The sequence below is a fragment of the Rousettus aegyptiacus genome, unplaced genomic scaffold (assembly GCF_014176215.1).
Source record: "Rousettus aegyptiacus isolate mRouAeg1 unplaced genomic scaffold, mRouAeg1.p scaffold_m13_p_15, whole genome shotgun sequence".
NCBI lineage: Eukaryota > Metazoa > Chordata > Mammalia > Chiroptera > Pteropodidae > Rousettus > Rousettus aegyptiacus.
This window is the reverse complement of record NW_023416290.1, coordinates 26,113,600-26,140,605: the sequence shown is the minus strand read 5'-3', so window position 1 is coordinate 26,140,605 and position 27,006 is coordinate 26,113,600. Positions and strand designations below refer to the sequence as shown.

Here is a 27,006-nt window from a genome sequence, read left to right as displayed (position 1 = left end):
CAGGGAGGATAATAGAGTGAGAAGGCATTCTAAATTATAAACTGAAGACAATAAGCAAGTCAGAGTAAATTTTTAAAAAATTTAAATAAAGAACTTTAAACAATTATTCAAGTAGTACATTATCACTGTGTACATGCTAACACATACACACACACACACACGCACACACACACAAAGTGAAAGTTCCTCCATTCTCACTTGGTAATGTCTAAGATTGTCTTATATACATACATATACAGACCTACCCTCTCTGTTGGTTTTCAAAAATATATATACATATAGGATAACACTGTTTTGAAACTTTGCTTTTTTTTCACTCAAAAACATATCATGAAACCCTTATGGTTCAGTACATACAAATCTGACTCATATTTAATGACTGGATGCCACTTGGGTTCAGTGACATGAAGATACTATAATCCGTTTTACCAACCCCTTTACTGGTGAATATTTAGGTTAACTTCCTTGTTTTGCTATTACAGGTAATGCTGAAATAAATATCCTTTCATATATAATATAAAAAGATTTTACATATAAAATATATCCATACTGTATGTATTTACTAGCACTTATACAAATATTTCTGTAGGCTTGATTCCTAGGTATACGAGAATGCCCAACCCTTCCATCTTTTTCTATGTGACAAATTTCTGACAATTTTACTTGTTAACCAAGAAATGACTACAGTTTCAAAACATGCTGAATACATTCAGCTTATGTAGAGTGAGCACACATTGTATATTTTTAGAACTGAAAGGATTTTTTGTTCTGCTGGCCTGGACAGTGCAGTAGTCCCTTGAAGACCTTTCATCTTTGTCGTATCCAAAATTTCTTCTGGATTGTTTTCCTTAATGGTAGCTAAATAGAACACCCTTCTTGGTGAAAGGAGATCTGGAGCAGTGGAAAGAACCTGCCCATGACTTTGCAACCATTTCTGCTACCGGCACAAACTGCCTCTATTCCATGACTTCCTACCTCTTCAGGAGGAGTCACTACATAGGGGGGATTAAATACTATGTCAACTTTTGGCTTCAATTTTGGTAGCAAGCCTTTGACCAAAGCTGTAATTATGAGTTGACTGTGAACTTTGTTACAGCATGCTATCTCCAGGGTACAAGCTGCTGCCTTAGGGTTGTTATCAATGCATATGTACAAAGCACGAGGACCTATCACAGAGGCTAGGAATGCAGAAACTACTGCAGACCCTGAACCTACTTAATGGTGTATTTCACTCCCTTGAGCTCAGCTACTGCCACCTCGAGAGCATCCAACAGCAGAAATGTATCCTCTGCAGGCTTGTGCTTGTCACTAAAGGTACTGTGGCTCTTGTGCCTGTGCAGTGGCATGAGGAATCTCCAGTGCCACCACCTTGACTTTCTTAGAGGCAGAATGGCATAGAAACTAAGAGAATAAAATTAGAAGTCATATCATCTGAATTCACAATTTGGTTTCACTGCAGACTAATATTTATATTCTAGGTATGTTACTTAAGTGTTTCGAGCCTCAATTTCCACATGAGAAATTGGCACGAGAGTTGTGATGAAAATTAGATGAAATGTTAGCACAGTGCTTGGAAAAAACAGTATTTGTTCAACAAGTGGTTGTTATTATTAGTGTTATTAGTTATTAGTTATTAATCTTTAGGCACAGGATTGAAAATTTTAAGTTTAGTTATCAGAGAGCTGCATAGTGATGAAAATATAGTTGAGCCTTGATTTCCTCTGATCTGTTTTCATCAATGACCTATATGACCCACAATTTATTAAAATCTTGTGCCACTTGTATTTATAATTCTCTAGCAAGAAACAATTGTGTCAGTATGAGGGAAGCCTAGAAAAATCTACTAAAGCACATCGTTACTTGAATCTTTTGGCTAGACATCAGCCGATCACAGGTTAATACAAAACAATGAAAATGGCTGTAGAATATGTTTTTTTTTAATAAACTTTATTGAGGAATAATTGACAAATATATATTTAAAGTACACATTGTATATATGTATTGTGTATATTTAAAGTATACAACATGATGGTCTTCTACACACACAATGTGAAATGATTACCAAGATTAAGATAATTAACACATCCCTCACCTCACATAGTTAACATTTTTTTTAATTGTAGGAACTCTTAAGATTTACTTTTAGCAACTTTCGAGTATTAAATATAGTCACTGTGCTGTATATTAGATCTTCAGAATTTATTCATATACGTGAAAGTTTATATTTTTTGACTTATGTCTTCCAATTTCTCCCTCTAGACCCTGGCAACTACCATTCTATTATTTTCTGTTTCTAGATATTGACTTTTTTTTTTAAAGATTACATTCATGTTAAATAAACAGCAAAATTTCCTCCTAATTTATGGCTGAATAATATGCCATTATATATACCATGCCTATACACACATGTATGTATGTAGGTGGATGATAGATAGATAGACAGACAGACAGACAGATGATAGATAGATAGATAGATAGATAGATAGATAGATAGATAGTTAGATAGATAGATAGATAGATAGATAGATAGATAGATAGATAGATATTGAATCATATTTTCTTTATCCATCCATCGAAGAGCATTTAGGTTGTTTTCATAACTTGTCTATCCTGAATAATGCTGTAATGAAGGTTCTTAGTTGTAAAGCAAGAACGAAGGGCAAAAATTCACTCTTGATAGATTGTATCTATATCTTCATATGTAAATGTAGAAATGCATGTGATTCAGAGGATTGAAATATGGCAAAAGAATTTTGGCAAGAAATATGGCAAGAAACATTGAAAGAACTCAGTATATGATTTTTTAAAATTAGTCACACATTAAGGCCAGCTTAATTCTTGGTACAAATTGCCAAGTTATTTTACTGCATCAGTTGTAATTTTTCTCTTTCCCCTTCTTTTTGCTTATAAAACTTTCATAAAGCAGGTAACCTAATGTCATAACTTACACCCTCATGATATTTTGAGTTAATGCCAATAACCTGAACAGCTCAATCCACTCTCAAACACTTATCTGTGTGTGTATGTGTGTGTACATACAAATAGGTATTAAGGATATTCTCTAAGTGACTCTTTGGACTTTGGAGACTTCTAATCAAGATTGTAAAATAAATTTAACTGAGGCTGCCTTTCTAGGAATTTTGCCTTAATTACTTACTCTGTATAAATCACAGCTTTCTGCCTTTCATTTTTAAGGCCTTGCTGTAAAAATAAACCAGGTGACTACGTGGATATGTTGGAAAGCAAAGTGACTGAACACACCTGAGTTTCGGTTTTGCTCAGGGCAGTGATAATTAATGTGAAAAATCTGAAGTGACACGAAGTGCCTAGGGTTTTAGCAGAATTCATTGTTTAAACCTTCGGGGTCCCATGGCCTTTACCAGATGTTCCACACCTGGATGTGGAAAACAGAAACATCCCTCTTCAATTTATCTTTCCTAGACTTGTTGCTTATGAGACTCAGATGCCAGATGATAAGACTGGGAAGCAGCAGTGAGAATATCCACCTGCATGGCTCAGAATTCCCCAGAGAGCTCTGTTCTGACTCTGGTGCAGAAACCAGCTTTTAACAGTCTATATTCTTTAAATCTAGGAGAAAACAAACATGCGTAAACTCATTTTTAGTATATGATCTTCAGTCTAATCTGAGACAAATTAATTAAGTGAGCAGGAGACTGAAGTCTCTGAAAGAGTTCAAGGACTCTGTTTTCCATGGGACATGACTCAGCAAGCAGTTCTTTTTTTGGGAGCTCTTTGGTTCAATTTCGGTAACTCCGGAGTTGCTTCCTGAGCCCTGAAGTGCTGAGTTCGTTATAAAGGTAATGACCACTGTATTCCCAAAATTGTTATACTGATTATCACAAATTAAGCACTAAGAAAATGTTCACCAAATGAGTGAATAAATAAATGAACATAATACCACCTTTCCGAGATCTAAGAGGCACTATATTTCAATGGTTAAAGGCACAAGCTTTGGAGGAAAAGCACCTAGCTTCTAATTGTAGTTCTGCCACTTCCTAGTTATGTAACTTAAGGCAAATTTATTAAGTCCTCTAAGTCTCAATTTCTTCATCTGTAAAATGAAGATAATAATAATAACTACCTTATATAGCTGTTTTGAGGATTAAATGAGACAATGTATGCACAACAGGGTAGATTTTACCTTTCTCTTTACCTAATGGCTTTACATTTATCTAGGATAAAACAAATCAAAATAGTGACAAAAAACCCTTTTTTTGGAACACAGGAGATTTGCTAGTGGAGGCTCATCTTGACAGTGTTAAAGGTCTGAGTTTCTTTTACATAATAAACCAGTGACAAGCCTATGTTGAGGGCTTTCCCTCATCTTCTCTCCCATTCTCAGGATTTGGACTTCCATTCAGAGGAAAATCTACAGAAATGAATGCTCATAATGTTTCTGTTACCTAGCAGGGGCTCTGCCCAACACGTAGAAGACAATATTATGGCACCGGCTTTCAAGAAAAGAAAAAGGTCCACTGGCAAGGAGACAGGAGGTAAGGCTCAAATCTGGCTTCCCAATCCATGATTTGGGGCAAAATTTAAGAGATTTCAGCACATATTCCTGAACAATTGCTTCTTTTCTTCTAAAAGGGTTCTGGCATTTAGGTTCCGGTCATGTCCTGGTCCTTTGGTTTTATGGGGAAGAGTAGTTAAGGGTTAACAAGTTTTACTCAGAAATGGTGTTCACAAGTGTTACTTGTAAGAGGTGTAGTCAAGGTTTAAACTTTGGTTTCAGGTCTTGTTAGAAACAGGACAGGACCAATTTAAGTTAAGTTTTTAGACACATTTAGGATCTCCGAGACAATCTATTTTAAGAGCCCCTGAAGCAATAATTACATGATTAAAATTCTTTCTTCCTTTGGTTTCAAGACTATGACCTATTTTTCTAAGTGTTAAAGGAGAATAATGCAGTTTCTTTATAATACAGAAATAACACAATACCAGAAATGAAAAATATTTGACTTTTCGTAATGTAATTAAAAAGAATGAGAAGATTGCCCTGGTATCTGGCTACTCTTGCTAAAATTTGGACTTTGCCCAGCCAGCCCAATAAAGGGAAGAGCCCATGGCAGCTGAGGTGGTAGAACGCACACTCCAATTTCTGTTCTTTTTTTTTTTATAACTACTGGTACTTGCTGGAATAATTTTGTTCCCTGTCCCTGGAGGAGATGGATGAAGCACTTCTCAGAGACACACAAGGACTGGGATAATGTCCACTTACTTCCTCCTGATATCCGTGGTCCTCCTAAAACCTGTACTCTTTCTTCAGGTATGAATTCTCTCTTTTCCTACATGCTTCATCTAGGGCAGGTGGTAGGTAGCATTTAGGTTACCATTCATTTTATTGATTTTTATGAGTTGTTATCTCTGTGAAAAGATTCAATACATAGATTGAATACAATCAGTTCTCAGTTCCACCATTGGATCTAGGAAGTTAATCTTCAACCAGGTTATTATAATGATAGATAACTTGTAAAAGAGGCTGAGTCTAAGAAGACATGATGCCCACTGGCATGTGGAGGGAGGAAGGTAGAGAGGAATACAATAAAGAAGCTCAATGGGGGCCCTGAGTAAAAAGAAGAAACAGATGATCCAAGGCAGGGGTAATGTATTGAAAAACAGAAAATGTAATATTATCATTCTGAAATTTTTGTGCCACTCTATACTCTAAATAGTTGAAATGTGCCAATTGAATCCCTGCAAAGCTGATATTTTATATATTTTTTCTTCTTGTGTTTTCTTTTCTCTCTCTCTTCCTCTGTCATTCAACGGAAACACACACAAACATATACACTCAAAATACAACCATATAAAAAAGGTATATATAATCAATAGTGACTATTTACTTATTTAATTTATTTATTTGTTTGTTTGTTTTAATTATGATTACAGGGTTAGCAAAATCCGGTAAGTTTCAGGCGTACAATTCAATAGTAAGGCGTATATATGTATTGCACTGTGTTCGCCGTCCATACTTAGATTTCCTTCTGTCATCACATATTTGACCCCTTTACCCCACTTACCTCCGACCTCCCCTCCTACCCTCTGGTAACCACCAATCTATTGCACTTTTCCATGAATCTCTGCTTGTTTGTCCTGTTCACTTGTTGCTTTTAGGTTTATATCCCACATATAAGTGATATCATGTGATTTTCAACCTTTTCTGTCTGGCTTATTTTGCTTAGCATGATTATTTCAAGGTCCATCCACGTTGTTGCAAATAGCAGTATTTCATCTCTTCTTATGACTGAGTAATATTACATTGTATATATGTACCACCACTTCTTTAGCCAATCATCTATCGTAGGACACCTCAGTTGCTTCCATGTCCTGGCCACTGTGAATAATACTGCTATGAACACCAGTGTGCAAATATCTTTTCAGAAATAGGCTAAATACTTAATAGAAGGATTGCTGGATCATATGGTAGATCAATTATTAGTCTTTTGAGAAACCTTGATACTGTTTTCCATAGTGACTATACCAATTTGCAGTCCCACTAGCAGTGTATGAGAGTTCCTTTTTCTCCACATCCTTTCCAACATTTGTTATTACTCGTCCTGTTGATAACAGCTATTCTAACAGGTGTGAGATGGTATCTCATTGTGGTTTTGATTTGCATTTCCCTAACAGCTAGCAATGTTCAGCATCTTTTCATATATTTGTTGGCCATTTGTATGTCCTCTAGGGAAAAGTGTCTGTTCAGGTCCTCTGCCTATATTTTGATTGGATTGTTTATTTTTTATTTGTTGTTATTGTTAGTTGTGTGAGTTCTTTGTATATTTTGGATATTAGGCCCTTATTGGAGGCATTGCTTGCAAATATATTTTCCATTCGGATGGTTGTTTCTTTACCATGTTGACAGTTTCTTTTGCTCCGCAGAAGCTTTTTAGTTTTATGTGGTCCTATTCATTTATTTTCGTATTTATTTCCCTTGCATTTCAGGTAAAATTCATAAAATTCTTTTAAAATTTAAGTTCCATGAATATAGTTCCTATGTTTTCTTCTATGCACTTTATTGTTTCAGGTCTTATATTCATGTCCTCAATCTATTTTGAGTTAATTTTGGTGTGTGGTGATGTCCAGCATTCTAGCTTCATTCTTTTGCAGGTGGCTTTCAGTTTTCCAAGCACCATTTATTGAAGAGACGTTCCTTTCTCCACTGTATCTTTTTGGCTCTTTTGTCAAAAGTTACTTGCCCGTGTTGACATGGGTTTATTTCTGGACTCTCAATTCTGTTCCACTGGTACATGTGTCTGTTTCTCTTCCAATATCATGCAATTTGATTATTGTTGCTTTGTAGTATAATTTGAAGTGAGACAGAGTGATGCTCCCACGCTTGTTCTTTTTTCTCAGGATGGCTTTGTTGATTTGGGGTCTTTTGTGCTTCCATACAAATCTGATGATTTTTTGTTCTGTCTTTAAAAAATTCCAATGGGATTTTGATGGAGATTGCATTAAATCTATATAATGCTTTAGGTAATAAGGTCATTTTAACTATGCTGGTTCTTCTATTTCAAGAACATGTATAATCTTTCTATTTCTTTGTATCTTCTTCAATTTCTTTTAAAAGAGCCTTATACTTTTCATCATATAGGTACTTTATATGTTTTGTTAAATTTATTCCTAGGTATTATATTCTTTGGTTGCAATTGCAAAAGGAATTATTTTTCCCACTTCTTTTTCTGACAATTCATTATTAGAATAAAGTAACACTATGGATTTTTGAACATTGATTTTGTATCCAGAAGCTTTACTGTATTTGCTCATTGTTTCTAATAGTGTTCTTGTGGAGTCATTAGGGCTTTTTATATAGAAAACCATGCCATCCACAAAGAGTGACAGTTTGAATTTTTTGTTTCCTATTTTGATTCTTTTTATATCTTTCTCTTGCTTGATTACACTTTCTAGGACCTCCAATGTCTTATTGAATAACAGTAGTGATAGTGGACAGCCTTGTCTTGTTCCCAATCTTAGTGGAAAGGTTTTTAGTTTTTTACCATTAAATATAATGTTGGCTGAGGGTTAGTCACAGATGGCCTCTGCTATGTTAAGGTACTTTCCTTTTATATTGGTTTCGTTACATATTTTGATCATAAATAAATGCTGTTTCTTGTCAAAGGCTTTTTCAGCATCTATTGATATGATCGTATGATTCTTATTTTTTCATTACTTTATGAGGCGTATCACGTTAATCAATTTGCATATGTTGAACCATCCCTGTACCTCTGAGATGAAGTCCACTTGATCATGGTGTATAATCTTTTTAATATGTTGCTGTATTTGGTTTGCTAAAATTTTATTTAGGATTTTTGCATCTGTGTTCATGAGAAATATTGGTCTGTAGTTTTCTTTTTTTGTGTTATCTTTTCCAGGTTTCGGTATAAGGGTAATACCGGTCTCATAAAATGAGTTAGGAAGTGTTGCCTTCTCTTTGATTTTTTGGAAGAGTTTGAAGAGAATAGGTATTAAATCTTCATTGAACACTTGGTAGAGTTCACTGATGAAACCATCTGGTTTCAGTTTTACTCGTTGGTAGGTTTTTGATGATTGTTTCAATTTCCATACTACTGATCAGTCTATTTAGATTTTCTAGTTCTTCTTGATTCAGTCTAAGAAGGTTGTATTTTTATAAATACTGGTCCATTTTTGCTAAGTTGATAACTTTGGTGTTATATACTCTTTCATAGTATTCTTGTATGATCTTTTGTATTTCTGCAGTGTTTCTTGTAATTTCTCCCTTTCATCCCTGGTTTTGTTATTTGTGTCCTTTCTCTTTCTTTCTTTAGTGAGTCTAGCCAGGGGCTTGTGAATTTTATTAATCTTTTAAAGAACCAACTCTTCGTTGCATTTATTTTTTTCTATTTATTTTTGGTTTTCAATTTTATTTAATTCTGCCCTAATTTTGATTATTTCTTTCTTTCTGCTGACTTCAGGCTTCATTTGTTCTTCCTTTTCTCACTTTTTTAAGATGAAGCATTAGATTGCTTATTTGGGCTTATTCTTAATTTTTGAGATAGGCATGTAATGATATGAACATTCCTCTTATGATCACTTTTGCCATGTCCTAAAAGTACTGATCTGTTGTACTATCATTATCATTTATTTCTATGTATCTCTTGATTTGCCTTTTATTTCTTTTCTGATGCAGTTATTCTTTAGTAGCATGTTGTTTAATCTCCTTGTATTTGTGGTTCTTCCCACTTTCTTTTTATAGTTGATCTCCAGCTTCAAAGCATTATGATCAGAGAATATTATTGGTATGATTTCAACCCTCTCAAATTTGGTGAGGCAATCTCTGTGTCCTAGTATGTGGTCAATCCTTGAGAATGTTCCCTGTGCACTAGAGAAGAATGTATAAGCAGCTGTTTTGGGATGAAAGGCTCTGTAAATGTCAATTATGTCCAGTTGGTCTAATGTGTCATTTAAAGATGTTATTTCCTTATTGATTTTCAGTTTGGATGATCTGTCCATGTCCAATGGTGGCGTATTTAGGTACCTTACTATGATAGTGTTTTGGTTTGTTTCATTCTTTAGTTGTTAGTAATTGCTTTACATATTTCTAAGCTCCCCGATTGGGACCACCGATATTAATAAGTGTCATATCTTGGTGCGTGAGTCCTTTGGCATTATGAACTGTCCCTCAGTACCTTTCCTACCTTTATTTAATTTCAAAGTCTATTTCATTCAATATTAGTACTCCTACTTTTCTGTGAATGCCGTTTCCTCAAAATATCATTTTCCATCCTTTCACATTGAGTTTATATTTGTCTTTGGATCTAAGATGTGTCTCCTGGAGGCAGCATATGGTTGGGTTTTGTTTTTTGATCTATTCTGCAATTCTGCACCTTTTTATTGGCGAGTTCAGTCCATTTACATTTAGGGTGATTATTGAAATATGAAGTCTTCATACAGCCATTTTATCTTTTGCTTTCTGGTAGCTTGGTGTTTCTATTGCTTCCTTGTCCTTGTGTTTCTGTTTTCCTTATTTTAATTGGCTGTTGTGGGTTTTGCGTCTGGTTCTTCTTGTTTTATGTTATATACCTCTGTTCTGAATCTTTGGTGTATGGTTACCATTACGAATATGTAAAGGATAGTTATATATAGATAATCATTCATTTTTTTCTGCATGCGCCTTATCTCCTTTCCACTTTGCGAATTTGGATCTTCAAATCCTCCCCTCTTCAGTCATTGTTATCTCAGTTTATCCCTATATATGCTGAACATTCATTACTATCTTGCTATAGCTATTCTCTTCTTATTATTTAAATTTATAATGCCCTGCTCTTAGTAAGGGCTGCACTCCTCTGCTTTTATTTGCCTGATAGTTACTTTATTCCTACTTATGTATTTTTTGTTTTATTATTTTGTTTTATTATTTTGTTTTAGATGAGTTGACACCTTTCAGTATTTCCTGTTGTGTAGGCCTCATAGTGGAGAATTCCCTAAATTTTTGTATATCTGGAAAGGTCTTTATTTCTTCTTCATATCTAAAGGAAAGCCTAGCTAGATGCATTATTCTAGGCTCCTAGTTCCTTTCACTTAATAGTTTAAATATTTCATTCCATTACTTTCTGGCTTGTAAGTTTTGTGCTGAGAAGTTCAATGATAATCTAATGGGTTTTTCTTTATATGTTACCATCTTCTTTTCCCTGGCTTCCCTGAGAATTCTGTCTTTGTCATTGATTTTTGATAACTTTCATACAATGTGTTTTGGTGAAGGCCTTTTAGGGTTGAGATAATTGGGTTTTCTGTTGACTTTTTGAATTCCAAGCTCCAGCTCATTCCTTAGAGTTGGGAAATTCTTGCAAACTATTTGTCTAAAAATGCTTTCTAATCCCTGCTCTTTTTCTTCTCCTTTGATAGTGTGTATTATTCTTATGCTTTTTTCCCCTCTTTTCCTAATGGTATCAGCTAGTTCTTGTATTTCTCTTTCATTATTTTTCATTCTTCAGTTTTTCTTTTCTTCCTTTTTGATTATTTCCAGATTTCTGTCTTCGATATCACTGATCCCTTCCTCCATTTGATTGACTCTATTTTCTTAGCCTGTTTTTTCATTTTTCAATTCTTGCAGTACATTCTTCATCTCCAGAATTTATATTCGGTTCTTTTGGAGGGTTTCAATCTCCTTACTGTGCTCATCTAGTTGTTTTTCAATTCCTGAATTTGTTGATTTGAGTTATTTTGTATCTCATTGAGTGTTTTCAGAAGTGTCATTTAAGTTTCAAATTTCTATTTTTGTAAGCTTATTTTTTTGGTGATTTTTCTCTTTCTTTCGGAGATGCCTTGTCACCTTTGTTGTTCACGGTGTTTAATGGACTATTTCTGCATCTGGGTATTAATGGAAGTGTATTCTGTTGCTTTTCTAGAAAGAAGATTTATTATATAAAGATGTCTCTGTAGCTTGCTGGAAAGAAGGCAATTTTCTTTTGGTTTCCAGTAGGTGGTGTCTAGGCCTCTTGGATTCCTGCTTTAGATAAAGCCTAAATGTCTTTTTTATTTTCTTGTACATATTTAATCACAATTACTACTCTCAGTTTCAGTCCCTGTCAGTGTTGGCAATAGTTTTAATAGCATTTGCTCCGATTCCCCTGTGGCTCCACAGTAACCTGTCTCAGTGGGTATTGGGGGAGGATCCCTCTGGTTTGGGAGCTGGAGGCTGTGGCTCAGCCTCGATTTTGCAACCGGGGCCAGTAAAAATCAACTGTTTTTTCTCTGTGGTCCCATCCTGCTTCTCTACTTTATGCCCTGATGACTGGGCCCTGGTGCCAACTGCTAGAAGTTCTAGCACTTCCAGGCAGGCTGATCAGGGAAGACTCCGCACTTTCACCCCTCCCCATCCTTCTTCAAGGAGCTCCAGAGGCTACCAGAGGCAGCTTCTTTATTTCTCCAAGTCCACTGCCCAACACCCAGGGTTCTGACCTGTGGTAGCTCTCATGCATAGATCATATGCTCAGACGTGCGGGTGTGCAAGTTTGGGTGTTTTTGTTGCTGTCGTTGTTGTTGAGTTTTAGATGTTCAGCTTATTATTGTTTCAAGGGCTGAGATCCATGAATGTCTCTCACTCCACCATGTTTCTTTGTCGTATCCTGGATCTTTTTTTCAATCTATGCTTTTAATAACAAAGAAGCTTGCAGAGTACTGAAACAGGCTTTTCGCCTGTTTGCATCAGTAGTTTATATAAGTCTATGTTAAGCCTATTTTACTACTAAGCCAATGTATTCATTAAAATATAAGGTTAATTTTACTCTTGTTTTAATTTGAATCAGAAATTGTTTTTAGATTTGGTTGATTAATTATGTGTCTATAGCTTCACCATTTTCTAAAGGGAAGGATAGTAAAGCTAAACTTGTTCACCGAAGAACTTACAGTTTTTTTTCTGTGAGATTTGAGGTATCCAAAGGAGCTATCTGTCTTCTTAGAGATTTCCATCTTATTCAAGAAAAATCATTGTAGCACTAGGAAGTTGCTATTAAATGCAAACTTAGCAATGCTACAAATGAAAAGTCATACTGAGTATTAAATATCGATTTAAGTAGCAGGAGAGATATAACTTCATGCCTTATATTCCAGAGATGATAATTTTTACCAAATTTCTACATCTCTATGGTAAAGTAATACAAAACATGCCATTTAAATGCCGCAGAAACTAAATCTAAGAAATATATTATTGATGACATGTCTAAGACATCATTTTACTAAATTAATAAAAGACGGAGAACTGAGACGGGGAAGACTCCAGGTCACATTCCCCAACATCTTATATGATCTTTCTACAAACTACATATTAAAAGTGGAGGTAAGGAGAAACAATGTCTTGAATGCAACTGATTAGATGTATGATTTTCTTTTCAAAAGTTTCAGCGGGGAGTAATTGTGTTGCGAGTAAGAAGCAATGGTGCTTAAAATCAAACATGAGGACAGAAAGGTTTCCAGCTGATTGGGATGTCCATAAATGTTATTCCTTAGTGTAAAGCATCCTCTTGCTTAGCCAAGAAGCAAGTTAAGGATGTTAGCACTAGCAAAGTGCACAGTCTTGAGCATTCAAAGTCTCTCGTTGAAACAGTCATTATTGAGTGACATGGTGGAGTGAGAGATGTTCCCAGACCTTTCCCCTTGAAATAACAATAAATTGAACATCTAAAACTCAACAAAAATCACCCAACCTATACACCAGCATGTCTGAGCATGAGATTTGTGAATAAGAGCTACCACAGGTCAGAACCCCGGAAGTTGGGTGATAGACTAGAAGAAAGAAAGAAACTGCCTCTCACAGGTGGAGCTCCCTGTAGGGGGAGAAGATGCAGCAGGTTCCCTGAATAGCACTGCCTGAGAGAGCTGTGAGCATCACAAAGCAGCAGTGCACAGGGATCAGAGCAGAAAGCAGGGAAATGGGGACAGAAAAGAAATGGGGATGGCAGAGAAGTAACAATTGATTATTACTAGGTGTGGTAGTAAAATGTGAGGCTGAGGAGCAGCCCTTGTCCACCAACCCAGAGGGCTTCTCCCCACCATATCTTCCAAAACTGAATACTGCAAAGCCCCAAAAGAATCTGAGCAAAAGCTACACAAGCTATTGCTAACACAGACATGGATGGAGACTGAGAGTAGGGAGCGTGATTGAATATTTATAAGAAAAAAAGCGCCATTTTTAAGATTTTATATAAAGCAGGGATCCAAGAGGCTTAAACTCCACTTACTGGAAACCAAAAGAAAAATATCTTCTTTACAACAGGCTAAAGAAGAACACTTATATAATAAATCTGTCTGGAAAAAAGGCAGAATACACTTCCATTAATTCCCAGGCAGAGAAAGAATCCATTAAACACCATGAACAACCAAGATGACAAGGTAGCTCAGAAAGAAAAAGAAAAATCTCCAGAAAATAAGCTTACAGACATAGAAATATGTGACTTAAATGAGAGAATTCAGGACAGTACTTCTGAAAAATTCAATGAAATCCAAAATAACAAATATCAATAATTCAAAGAACTGAAAAAAACAACTAGATCAACAGAATGAGTTTTTTACCAAGAAGATTGAAACCCTCAAAGTGAATCTAATAGAACTTCTGGTGATGAAGAACACACTGAAAGATATGAAAAATGAAATAGCAAGCTTGGGAAATAGAGTCGTCTAAATGGAGGAAAGAAACAGTGATATCAAAGACAGAAATCAAGAAATAAAGCAGAAGGAAGAAGAGAGAAACTGAAGAATTAAAACTAATGAAAGAGAAATACAAGAACTAGCTGATACCATCAGGAAAAAAAAAAAAAACATAAGAATAATAGGCATTCTTGAAGGGAAGGTAAAGGACCAGGGATTAGAGTATATTCAGACAAATAGTTGACAAGAATTTCCCACATCTAAGAAATGAGCTGGAGCTTAGAATTCAAGAAGTCAAAAGAACATCCAGTTACCTCAACTAAAAAAGGCCTTCTCCAAGACACATTGTATTAAAATTTTCAAAAATCAATGACAAAGAATTCTCAGGGCACTTGGGGAAAGAAGATGGTAAACTATGAAGGAAAACCCATTAGATTATCGTAGGACTTCTCAGTACAAACCTAACAAGACAGAAAGAGCAGAATCAAATATTCAAAGTATTAAGTAAAAGGAAATACCAGCCAAGAATAATATATCCAGCTAAGCTCTTCTTTGGATACGAAGGAGAAAAAAAATCTTTCCAGACTTACAAAAATTGAGGAAATTCTCCAACACAAGGCCCGCATTACAGGAAATACTGAAAGGGGTCAACTCATAAAACAAAATGACAAAAAAAAATGTAACTATGAGTAAGATAAATAACAGGCAGATAGAAGAAGAGGAGTACAACCCTTATTAAGAACAGAGCATTATAAGCTTAAACAGTAAGAAGAGAGTTGTTCTAGAAATATAGTAGTGAATGTTCAACATGCATAGGGAAAAATTGAGACAAAACAGAAAAAGGGAGGATTCAAAGATCTAAATTCTTAAAAGGGAAGAGAGATAAGGCACAGAAAGAAGAATATGATATATATATGTGTGTATATAGACGCACACACACACTCTCCTCTACATATTCATAAATAACCACATGCCAAAGATTCAGTACTGAAGTATATAACATAAAACAAGAAGGACCACCAAACCCAATCAAAAAAAAAAAAAAAAAACAGAAACATGAGGACGAGGAAGCAATGGACACAGAGCTACCAGAAAGCAAAAGATAAAATGGCTATAAGAAAATCTCATATTTCAATAATCGCCCTAAATGTAAATGGACTGACTGAACTCACCAATAAAAAGGTGCAGAATTGCAGAATAGATCAAAAAACAAAACCCAACCATATGCTGCCTCCAGGAGACACATCTTAGCTCCAAAGACAAATATAAACTCAATGTGAAAGGATGGAAAATGATATTTTGAGGAAACGGCATTCACAGAAAAGTAGGAGTACTAATATTGAATGAAATAGACTTTGAAATTAAATAAAGGTAGGAAAGGTACTGAGGGACAGTTCATAATGCCAAAGGACTCACGCACCAAGATATGACACTTATTAATATCGGTGGTCCCAATCGGGGAGCTTAGAAATATGTAAAGCAATTACTAACAACTAAAGAATGAAACAAACCAAAACACTATCATAGTAAGGTACCTAAATACGCCACCATTGGACATGGACAGATCATCCAAACTGAAAATCAATAAGGAAATAACATCTTTAAATGACACATTAGACCAACTGGACATAATTGACATTTACAGAGCCTTTCATCCCAAAACAGCTGCTTATACATTCTTCTCTAGTGCACAGGGAACATTCTCAAGGATTGACCACATACTAGGACACAGAGATTGCCTCACCAAATTTGAGAGGGTTGAAATCATACCAATAATATTCTCTGATCATAATGCTTTGAAGCTGGAGATCAACTATAAAAAGAAAGTGGGAAGAACCACAAATACAAGGAGATTAAACAACATGCTACTAAAGAATAACTGCATCAGAAAAGAAATAAAAGGCAAATCAAGAGATACATAGAAATAAATGATAACGATAGTACAACAGATCAGTACTTTTAGGACATGGCAAAAGTGATCATAAGAGGAATGTTCATATCATTACATGCCTATCTCAAAAATCAAGAATAAGCCCAAATAAGCAATCTAATGCTTCATCTTAAAAAACTAGAAAAAGAATAATAAATGAGGCCTAAAGTTGGTGAAAGGAAAGAAATCATCAAAATTAGGCCAGAAATAAATGATCCTGAAAACAAATAAAACAAAACAAAACATAGAAAAAAATAAATATGAAAAGAAATGGGTTCTTTGAGGTTAATAAAATTAACAAACCCCTGGCTAGACTCACTAAAGAAAAAAGAGAAAGGACACAAATAAACAAAATGAGGGATGAAAAAGGGGAAATTACAACTGACATTGCAGAACTACGAAAGGTCATGCAAGAATACTATGAAAACATATATAATAAGAAATTTAATAACATAGAAGAAATGAAACAGTACTTAGAAAATGCAATCTTCCTAGACTGAATCAAGAAGAACTAGAAAATCTAAATAGACTGATCAGCAGTATGGAAATTGAAACAATCATCAAAACCTACCAAAACGTAAAAGTTCAGGACCAAATGGCTTTACAAGTTAACTCTACTAAACATTCAAAGAAAACTTAATATCTATTCTCCTCAAACTCTTCCAAAAAATCAAAGAAAAAACACACTTCTGAACTCATTTTATGAAGCCAATATTCCTCTGATACCAAAAGCTGGTAAAGATAACACAAAACAAGAAAACTACACACAGATGCAAAAATCCTAAATAATATACTAGGTTACTGAATACAACATTTTGAAAATATTATATACCATGATCAAGTGGGCTTCACCCAAGGGGCACAGGGATGGTTCGACATACAGAAAACAACTAATGTGATATACCACATAACCAAATTAAAAAATAAGAATCATATGATATATCAAAAGATACATCCAAATAGGAAATGAAGAAGTCAGTCTCACTTTTTGCAGATGACACGATTCTCTATATAGAAAATCCTAAAGACTCCACAAGAACACTACTAGAGACAATAAGCAAATACAGTAAAATTTCTGGATACAAAATCAATATTCAAAAGTCCAAAGTGTTTCTGTATTCTAATAATGAAGCATCAGAAAAAGAAGTGGAAAAAATAATTCCTTTTGCAATTGCAACAACAAAAAATAAAATACCTAGGAATAAATTTAATGAAACATGTGAAGGACCTATATAATGACAACTACAAGATCCTATTAAAAGAAATTGAAGAAGATGCAAAGAAATGGAAAAATATTCTGTGTTCTTGGATTAGAAGAAACAACAGTTAAAATGACCATATTACATAAAGCATTATAAAGATTTAATGCAATCTTCATCAAAATCCCATCAACACTTTTTAAAGAAATAGAGCAGAAAATCATCAGATTTGTGTATAAGCACAATAGACCCAAAATTGCCAAAGCCATCCTGAGAAAAAAAGTCTGGAGGTATCACTCTGCCTGACTTCAAATTATACTACAAAACAATGAAAATCAAAACAGCATGATGTTGGCGGAAAAAGAGACACATGGATCAGTGGAACAGAATTAAGAGTCCAGAAGTAAAGCTATATTTATATGGGCAAATAATTTTTGACAAAAGGTCTGAAAACATATAGTGGAGAAAGGAAAGCCTCTTCAATAAATGGTGCTGGGAAAACTGGAAAACCACCCGAAAAAGAATAAAACTAGACTGTTATTTATCACCACACACCAAAATTAACTCAATATGGTAAGGATCTGAATATAAGACCTGAAACAATAAAGCACATAGAAGAAAACGTAGGAACTAAATTGAAGGACCTTGTACTTAAAGAGGATTTTTATGAAATTGACCTCAAAGAAAAGGGAAGTAAAAGCAAAAATAAGTGAATGGGACTAAATTAAATTAAAAAGCTTCTGCTCAGCAAAAGAAATCACCAACAAGGTAAAGAGACAACCATCTGAATGGGAAAAAGGGACTTCATCCTTGTCTTGTTGCTGATCTTAAAGAAAATAAAAATCAATGGTTTTAGCTTCTCCCTGGGTTTGTCATATCTGACCTTTATTATATCAAGTTATATTTTCTCTATTCCCACTTTGCTGAGAGTTTTTTTTCAGAAATGGATGCTGAGAGGAAACAGAAGAAAATTGGCATAGATGATAGAGGCTTTGTTCATCCCTCTTGTGACCAAATAAAAGTTGTGAAAGAAACACGAAACAAAGAGCAAGGAAAGTCTCCTGTGATCTCAATGAACAGAAGAAGCACTATGGCTAGAGAGAGAAATAATTAATCAATCTGCAACAATAGAAGGCAGGAGTGGGTGAAGACATGAGGCTAGCCAGTCTCAAGCAGCCAAGTGGGACAGAGATTACCGCAGCGGGAGCAGCAGCAGCCGCTGCCAGCAGCTGCAGACAACTCTTAAAGGGGCTGGGTCTACGAGCAGATTTATGCCATGATGGACCTGCTTGCTCTGAGCAGCTGTGATGAGTTGGCTCCATGAAGCACCAGGAACTTACAGGGGAAATTGAGTTGTTGCAGTCAGGGCCAGAGGCAAGACTTTCTCTTGGGTATAAGTGCTGGTAGTGTCCATTGTTCCTCTAGTGAGCCCTCCCTTCCACAGTGTGCTGACACAGTGTAGCCATAGCTGAGACATCTTCAAAGTGGATAACTGAGGTTGCTCTGCCCAGAGGATTCCCAGAAATTCCATCTCTCCCAACTCATAACCCCACCCAAGTTACAGCCAGGTGTGTCCTTGGTGAGACTGGTGTTCCTTGCTGAGCACTGCCAAGACTCACACTGGCGACAGCTGGCCTAGGTTTCTGGTGTGTTTTCTTGAAGAAAATATGAACACGGCATCTGTAGATTGCTTGCTGATTAACAGGTAGCCATGGAGTGGCACAGTCTGGGGCTAAACTTGGCCTGCAACTGAACCACTGTCAAGACTGTGCCACTGGACACCTACTACACAAAGTTGCACTAATAAGAATGAGAGACTTAGGAGCTTTGCTTACTACACAGAAGCAGACAGAAATGCAGCCAAAATGGGAAGACAAGAAGCAAAAGCCATATGAGAGAATAGAACAGAGATCCAAGAATAACTCAAGCAATCTAACAGATGCAGAATTCAAAACACTTGTTATAAAGATGCTCAATGAATTTATGGGAAGTGTAGATGAACTCAGTGAGAATAACAGATAAAAAACATAAAAATGGAAATAGAAATTATAAAAGGGAAGAAATCAGAAATAAAGAACACATTATCTGAGATGAAAAGTGTATTAGAGGGAATCAACAGAGTGCATAAAGAAGAGAATAAAATCACCGATATAGAGGATGGGAAAGACAAAGACACTCAATCAGAGCAGCAAAGAAAAAGAAGCCAAGACAATAATAGTAATTTAAGGAAACTATGGGACACTATTAAACATACAAACATCTATATCATAGGAGTACTCAAAGGAAAACAAGAAATTGAAGAAGAACTATTTGAAGAAATAATAATGAAAAACTTCCCTAATCTGATAAAGGAAATAGACATACAAACCCAGGAAGCTCAGAAGACCCAAGAAAGATGTCCGCAAAGAGACCGAGACACGTTATAATTAAAATGCCAAAGTTTAAATACAAAGAGTGAATCTTAAAAGCAGCAAGATAAGAGCAGTTCGTTAGCTACAAGGGAGCACCCATAAGACCAGCAACTGATTTCTCAATAGAAACTATGCAGGACAGAAGGACTTGGCACAAAATATTTAATGTGATGAAAACCCAGGATATACAACCAAGAATATTTTATTCAGCAAAGCTATCATTTAAAGTCGAAGGACAGATAAAGAGCTTCCCAGACAAAAACAGGCTAAAAGAATTCATAAACATCAAGACAATATTAAAGGAATAGTTGGAGCAACTTCTTTAAGAAAAAAAAATGTATCAAAAAACAGGAATAAAGAATGGTAATAACTACATTCCTATGAACAAGTACCTCAAATGGAAAAGAATTAAGTGCTCCAACTAAAAGACAGAGTGGCTGAATGGATAAGCAAACAAGACCCCTCCTTATGCTGTCTACAAGAGACTCGCTTCAGATGAAAAGACACACACAAACTAAAAGGAAGGTGATGGAAAAGATATTGCCTTGATAGACCTAAAGGGTATTTTGCTGAATGAAATGGGTTGAATTGAGAAAGAAATATCACATGATTTCACATACATATGAAATCTAAAGAACATAATAAACAACAAAAATGGAAACAAATTCATAAATACAGAGAATATTTTGATAGCTACTAGATGAGAGACATGTTTAAGAGGGACAGCAAAAAAGGGCAGAGGGATTAAGAAGTATAAATAAATAGTTACAAAATAGACGTGGAGATATAAATTGTAGCATAAGGAAGTAGTTAATAATGTAGTATATATGTAAGGGGGAAGAAGGGTTAACTAGATTTAGAGGGGTGAAAACTTCATGAGTTACATAGATCTCAAATCGCTGTGCTGTACAACTGAAACTAATATATTATCGTAGCCAACTATAAATGAAAAAAAACATTGAATTGTACAATGTAAATATGAGCGACTAATTGTCTATTGTATTTCAATAAAGCTGGAATAAACAAAAGAAAAAAAGAAATGGATGCTGAATTTGTCACAGGCTTTTTCTGCATCTACTGATCATGACTTTTTTTTAATTCAAAGATTTTTTTTATTAGTTTCAAGTGTACAGTATTTTGGTTAGACATTTGTATAGTTTATAAAATGATCCCCCTATGTTCTCCTTCTCTTATCTGGTTTTCCACCTAGAAAATATATTTATGCTAACTGCATTCCTTATGCCATGCTCCCCATCCCCATGATCATTTATTAACTACTAATTTGTTCTTTAACCCTTCACCTCACTCTCCCAGCCCCGCAACCTTCTCTCCCTTCTATCACCAAATTGTTCTCTATATTTGTGAGTCTGCTTTGATTAGTTTGTTCTTTTAGTTCCTTAGATTTCATATATGAGTGTAATCATATATTTATCTTTGTCTGACTTATTTCTCTCTGCATAATAACCTCTACATCCATCTATGTCACTGAAAACAGTACGATTTTATTTTTTTTAATGACTAAGTAACATTCCATTGTATATATGAACCATAACTTCTTAATCCAGTCATTTTTTGATAGGCATATCTTGACTGTTTGTAAATGTGCTGCCATGAACATTAGGGTGCATTGATCTTAATGAATTATTGTTTTAGTTTTCTTTAGATAAATACCTAGAAGTATAATCACTGGGTCAAAAGGTATACTCATTTTTAATTTGTTGAGAACCCTCCAGACTGTTTTCCATAGAGGCAGTACCAATTTGCATTCCCTACAACATATGAAAGGTACATTTTCTCCACATCCTCGTCTACATTTGTTATTTGTTTTATTGATGATAGATAACCATTCTAACATGTGTCAGGTGATATTTCATTGTGATTTTAATTTGCTTTTCCTTCATGATTAGTAAACTTGAGCATTTTTTTCATATGTCTATTGGCCATCTGTATTTTCTCTTGGAGAAGTATCTATTCAGATTTTCTGACCATTTTTAAATTAGATTGTTTATTGTTGAGTTGTATAAGTTCTATATATATTTTGGATATTAACCTCTTATTAGATGCATAATTAGTGAATGTCTTCTCCCAATTAGTTGGTTGTCATTTTGTTTTGTTGGTGGTCTTCTTTGTTGTACAAAAACTTTTTAGTTTGATGGAATCCCATTTGTTTATTTATTCTTTTGCTTCCTTTGTCCCAGGATATTTATATATCCAAAAAGAAATTACTGTTAACAACATCAGAGGGTTAACTACCTATGAATTCTTTTATCAGTTTTAAGGTTTTGGATCTTACATTTAAGTGTTTAATCCATTTTAAGTCTTTTCTTGTATATAGAATCAGAAGGTGGTCCAACTACTTTTTTTTTTTTTTGCATGTAGCTGTCCAATTTTCCCAATACCATTTATTGAAGAGACTGTGTTTACTGCATTGTATATTCTTATCTGCTTTGTCAAATATTAAGTGAGCATATAAACTTGTATTTATTTCTTTGCTCTCTATTCTGTTCCATTATTCAATGTATCTGTTTTGGTGCCAGTGCCATGCAGCTTTGATTACTGTAGATTTGTAGTATAGTTTGATATCAGGTAGTGTGATACTTCCAACTTTGTTCTTCTTCCTCAAGATTGCTGTGGCTATTCGGGGTCTTTTATGGTTCCATATAAATTTTTAGGATTATTTGTTTTAGTTCTTTGAAAATTGCCATTAGTATTTTAATAGGGATTGAATTGAATCTATAAATTACTTTGGGTAGTATGGCCTTTTAATGATGTTGATTCTTCCTATCCATGAGCATGGTATATGCTTCCATTTATTTGTATCTTCTTCAATTTTTTTTTCAATGACATAATTTTCTAAGAACAGACCTTTTACCTCCTTCATTAATTTGTTTCTCAGGTATTTTATAGTTTTCAATGCAATTGTAAATAAGATTGTTTTCTTAACTTCTCTTTCCAAAAGTTCGTCATTGGTGTATAAAAATGCCACTGACTGCTGAATATTTATTTGTAAACTGCTGCTTTACTGAATTCATTGATCAGTTCTAACAGTTTTTTGGTAGAATCTTTAGGGTTCTCTCTATATAGTACCATGTCATTAGAAAATAATGAGAGTTTTACTTCTTTCTTTCCAACTTGGATACCTTTTATTTCCCTTTCTTATATTATTGCTGTGGCTAAGACTTCCAATACGATGATGAAGAGGAGTGGTGGAAGTGGACATCGTTGTTTCATTCCTGGTCTTAAGGAAAATGCTTTAGCCTTTCCTCACTGAGTATGATGTTAGCTGTAGGTTTGTCATATATGGCCTTTATTATATTAAGACGTGTTTCTTCTATTCCCACCTTGATGAGAATTTTTATCATAAATGGATGCTGGATTTTTTCGAACACTTTTTCTGCATCTATTAATATGATCATATGGTTTTCATCTTTCAATTTGTTAATGTGGTGTATCACATGGATTGGTTTGTGGATATTGTACCAACCTTGCATCCCAGTAATAAATCTAACTTGATCATGGTTTAATATTTTTAATGTATTGCTGAATTTGGTTTGCTAATATTTTGTCGAGGATTTTTGCATCAATATTCATAAGTTTTCTCTTTTTTTGTATTGTCTTTGTCTGTTTTTGAAATCAAGTAATGTTGGCTTCATACAAGGAATTAGGAAGACTTCCTTCTTCTTGAATCTTTTGAAATAGTTTGACAAGAATTGGTTTTAATTTTTCTTTGAATGATTGGTAAAATTATCCTGTGAAGCCATCTGGTCCAGGACTCCTGTTTTTGGGGAGGGTTTTAATTATGAATTCTATTTTATTGGTGGTAATCAGTCAGTTTAAATTTTCTGTTTCTTCTTGACTCAGTCTTGAGAGATTATATGTTGCTAGGAATGTGTCCATTTCTTCCATATTGTCCAATTTGTTGGCATATAATTGCTCGTAGTATTTTCTTATGATCCTTTGTAATTCCGTGGAGTCCGTAGTTATTTCTCTGCTTTCATATCTGATTTTATTTTTTTTGAGTCCTCTCTCTTTTTTCCTTGATGAGTCTGGCTAAGGGGTCTGTCAATTTTGTTTATCCTTTCAAAGAACCAACTGTTGGTTTCATTAATCTTTGGTATTGTTTTTCTAGACTCTATTTTATTTATTTCTGCTCTGATTTTTATAAATCTTTCCTTCTATTCACTTTGGGCTTTGTTTGCTATTCTTTTTCTAGATCTTTTAAGGGTGAGTTAGATTGTTCATTTGAGCTTTTTCATTTTTCTTGAGGCAAGCCTGTATTGCTATGAATTTCACTCTTAGTACTGCTTTCACTGTGCCCCATAGATTTTGAGTTGTGTTTTCATTTTCATTTGTCTCTAGGTATCTTTTGATTTCTTCCTTGTTATCAGTAATAACTCATTCATTGTTTAGTAGCATGTTATTTAGCCTCGATGTGTTTGTATATTTTTGTTTTTTTCTTGTAGTTGATTTCTAGCTTCATACCATTGTGATCAGAGAAGACGATTGATAGTATTTCAATCTTCTTAAATTTATTGATACATGATTCGTGTCCTAACGTGTGGTCTATCTTGGGAAATGTTCCATGTTCACTTGTGAAGAATGTATATTTTGCTGCATTGGGGTAAAATGCTGTGAAAATATCTATTAAATCCATCTGGTCTAGTGTGTCTTTTAGGCCCATTGTTTCCTTGTTGATTCTTTGCCTGGAAAATCTGTCCATTGGTGTCAATGGAATGTTAAAGTCTCCTACTATGAGTGCATTACTATTGATCTCTCCTTTTATGTTGGTCAATAATTACTTTAAGTATGTAGGTGCTCCTATATTGGGTGTGTATATGTTTACCAGGATTATGTCTTCTTGATTTATTGATCCCTTTATTATTATGTAATGCCCTTTATTTTTTTTATCCCTTCTTATAGCCTTTGTTTTAAAGTCTATTTTATCTGATATAAGTATCACTACTCCGTCTTCTTTTTTTTTTTTTTCATTTCTATTTCATGAAATCTCTTTCCATCCCTTTACTTTCAGTTTGTGAGTGTCCTTTGATCTGAAGTTAGTCTCTTGTAGACAGCATATGAATGGGTCTGTTTTCTTAAACATTCAGCTATCCTATACCTTTTGATTGAAACATTTAATCCATCTACATTTAAAGTGATTACTGATAGATAGTTACTGCCATTTTATTATTCATATTTATTACTTCTATTTTATTTTTTACCCTTCTCTTTTTATAGAAGTCCCTTTAATATGTCTTGTAATATTGACTTGTTCGTGATGGATTCCTTAAGACTTTTCCTGCCTGGAAAGCTCTTTATCTCACCTTCCATTTTTATCAAAAGCCTTGCCGAGTAGAGTATGTGTGGTTGTAGATCCTTGTTTTTCATAACTTTGAATATTTATTACCAGTGTCTTTTGGCTTGCAAAGTTTCCATTGAAAAATCAGCAGACATTCTTGCAGGGGTACCCTTGTAAGTAACTAGCTGCCTTTCTCTTGCTGCTTTTAAGATTCTCTCTTTTTCTTTGACCTTTGACATTTTAATTATGATGTATCTTGATGAGGACCTGTTTGAATTCCTCTTGTTTGGGACTCTTTGTGCTTTCTGAACTTGTATGTCTAATTTCTTGGCTGGATTAGAGAAGTTTTCTGTCATTATTTCTTCAAATATATTCTCAATCCTTTGCTCTCTATTTTCTCCTTAAGGTACTCCTATGATCTGGATATTATTATGCTTCATGTTGTCCCATAGGTCTCTTATACTATCCTCATTTTATTTTAATTCTTTTTTCATTTTTGTTGTTCTTATTGGATAGGTTCTGCTACCTTGTCTTCCAGTTCGCTGATTTAATCTTCTGCTTCATCTAATCTTCTGTTGAATCCATCTAGCATATTCTTCATTTCAGTTATTGTATTCTTCACTTGTTTGGTCTTTTTCTTTTTATGATTTCCATGCTCTTTTTTATGCTTACTATCTCTCTGCTGAGGTTCTCGTTGTGTTTATCAATTCTCTCCCTAAGTTCATTGAGCATCCTCATAACCAATATTTTGAACTCTATCTCTGGTAGGTTGCTTGCTTCCATTTCATTTGGTTTATTTTCTGGAATTTTCTCCTGTTGTTTCATCTGTGGCATGTTTCTTTATTTTCTCATTTCATTAGCCTTTCTGTGTTCATTTCTATGTATCAGGAATATTTGTTCCATCTCTCAGCCTTGGCCAGATGACCTAATGTGGAAGGTGTCCTGTGTGGTTCATTGGCACACTCTCCCTGATCCCCTATGCTGACAGCTGCTCTGGATGTGATCTTTATGTGGGTTTTGTGTGATATTCTGTTGTCACTAAAAATTTATTCTTGTTAGTATATCAGCAGATAGGATTAACACTCAGGCTGACTAATTCTGGAATTGGCTGCACCCACAGGGTAAGAATTCCTGTCTGGGGGCTGACCTGACTCAGTGGAATTTGCCTAGCAAGCTTGTGTACTTGTTGCAACCACCCTTTGTGTGTATCACTAACAGGACTAGTCACAAGTTGCTCTGTTGTGGTCTGCTGTCAGCCTCCAGATGCACTGGTTCATGATCCCTTGAGAGAGGGTCTCCAGTAGGCCAAAATCAACCACTGCTTTTGATTACTCAGGGCTACCCAGTAGGAACTACAAAGCAATCCACAGTTAGTTGTTCCCTATGCTAGATCTATAGGTAAGTAGAAGAGACAACACGAGGCAGCTGTCTGGTTATCCCCTGTCCCTGACCTAGGGAAGTTTAGTAGAGGCACCAGTGCTCCTCCAGGCCTGACACTGCCTGTCAGTTGCTGTAAGTCTCTGAAACTGGATGAGCCTTGGGATGATATGCATGTTGGGTGGTGTGGTGACCCCCAGAGTCTCCTTTGTCTATTAGTGAGTTTCCCCTTGTCACTGCATTGTTAGTTTACATGCCAGCATCATTTTTGTAGCTCTCTGTACAAGTTTCCAACCATAGGATGGTCAGCTGCTGTCCACCTCGGGCCTGAATGTGCAGCGGACATTTTTCGTATTGGATGGGCCAGGAGCTCAGGGATCCAAGGCCCTTCAGGCCAATAGCCTCAGTTTTCTGCAATTTCTGTTTCTGCATGTTACCGCAGTAGTCACAGATCACATGGAGACAAGCTGCTGTCTAGGGCAGTCCTATAGACCCCTGTGACCTCCTCAAGAAATATTGCAGCTCGTATGATCAGCAGTGGTTTTCCCACAACTGTTTTCCCTGAAATGCACTCACTGCACTAGCCAAGGTCTGTTGCCTGAGCAGAATGCGCAACCCAAGAGTCCATAAGGGTATGGGAGGCTGCCTGTCAATGAGCTGCAGGCA

At 35.2% G+C, this 27,006-nt stretch overlaps 1 protein-coding gene across 1 annotated transcript; it reads right to left on the bottom strand.

Moving 5' to 3' along the window:
- Nucleotides 1–709: 709 nt before the first annotated feature.
- Nucleotides 710–26,772, bottom strand: LOC107512355 (methyltransferase N6AMT1-like). Its single transcript, XM_036232729.1, is given in 4 exon segments — nucleotides 710–900; nucleotides 903–1,217; nucleotides 1,220–1,401; nucleotides 26,594–26,772. Coding segments are annotated over 4 exon segments (867 nt in total).
- Nucleotides 26,773–27,006: the final 234 nt, after the last annotated feature.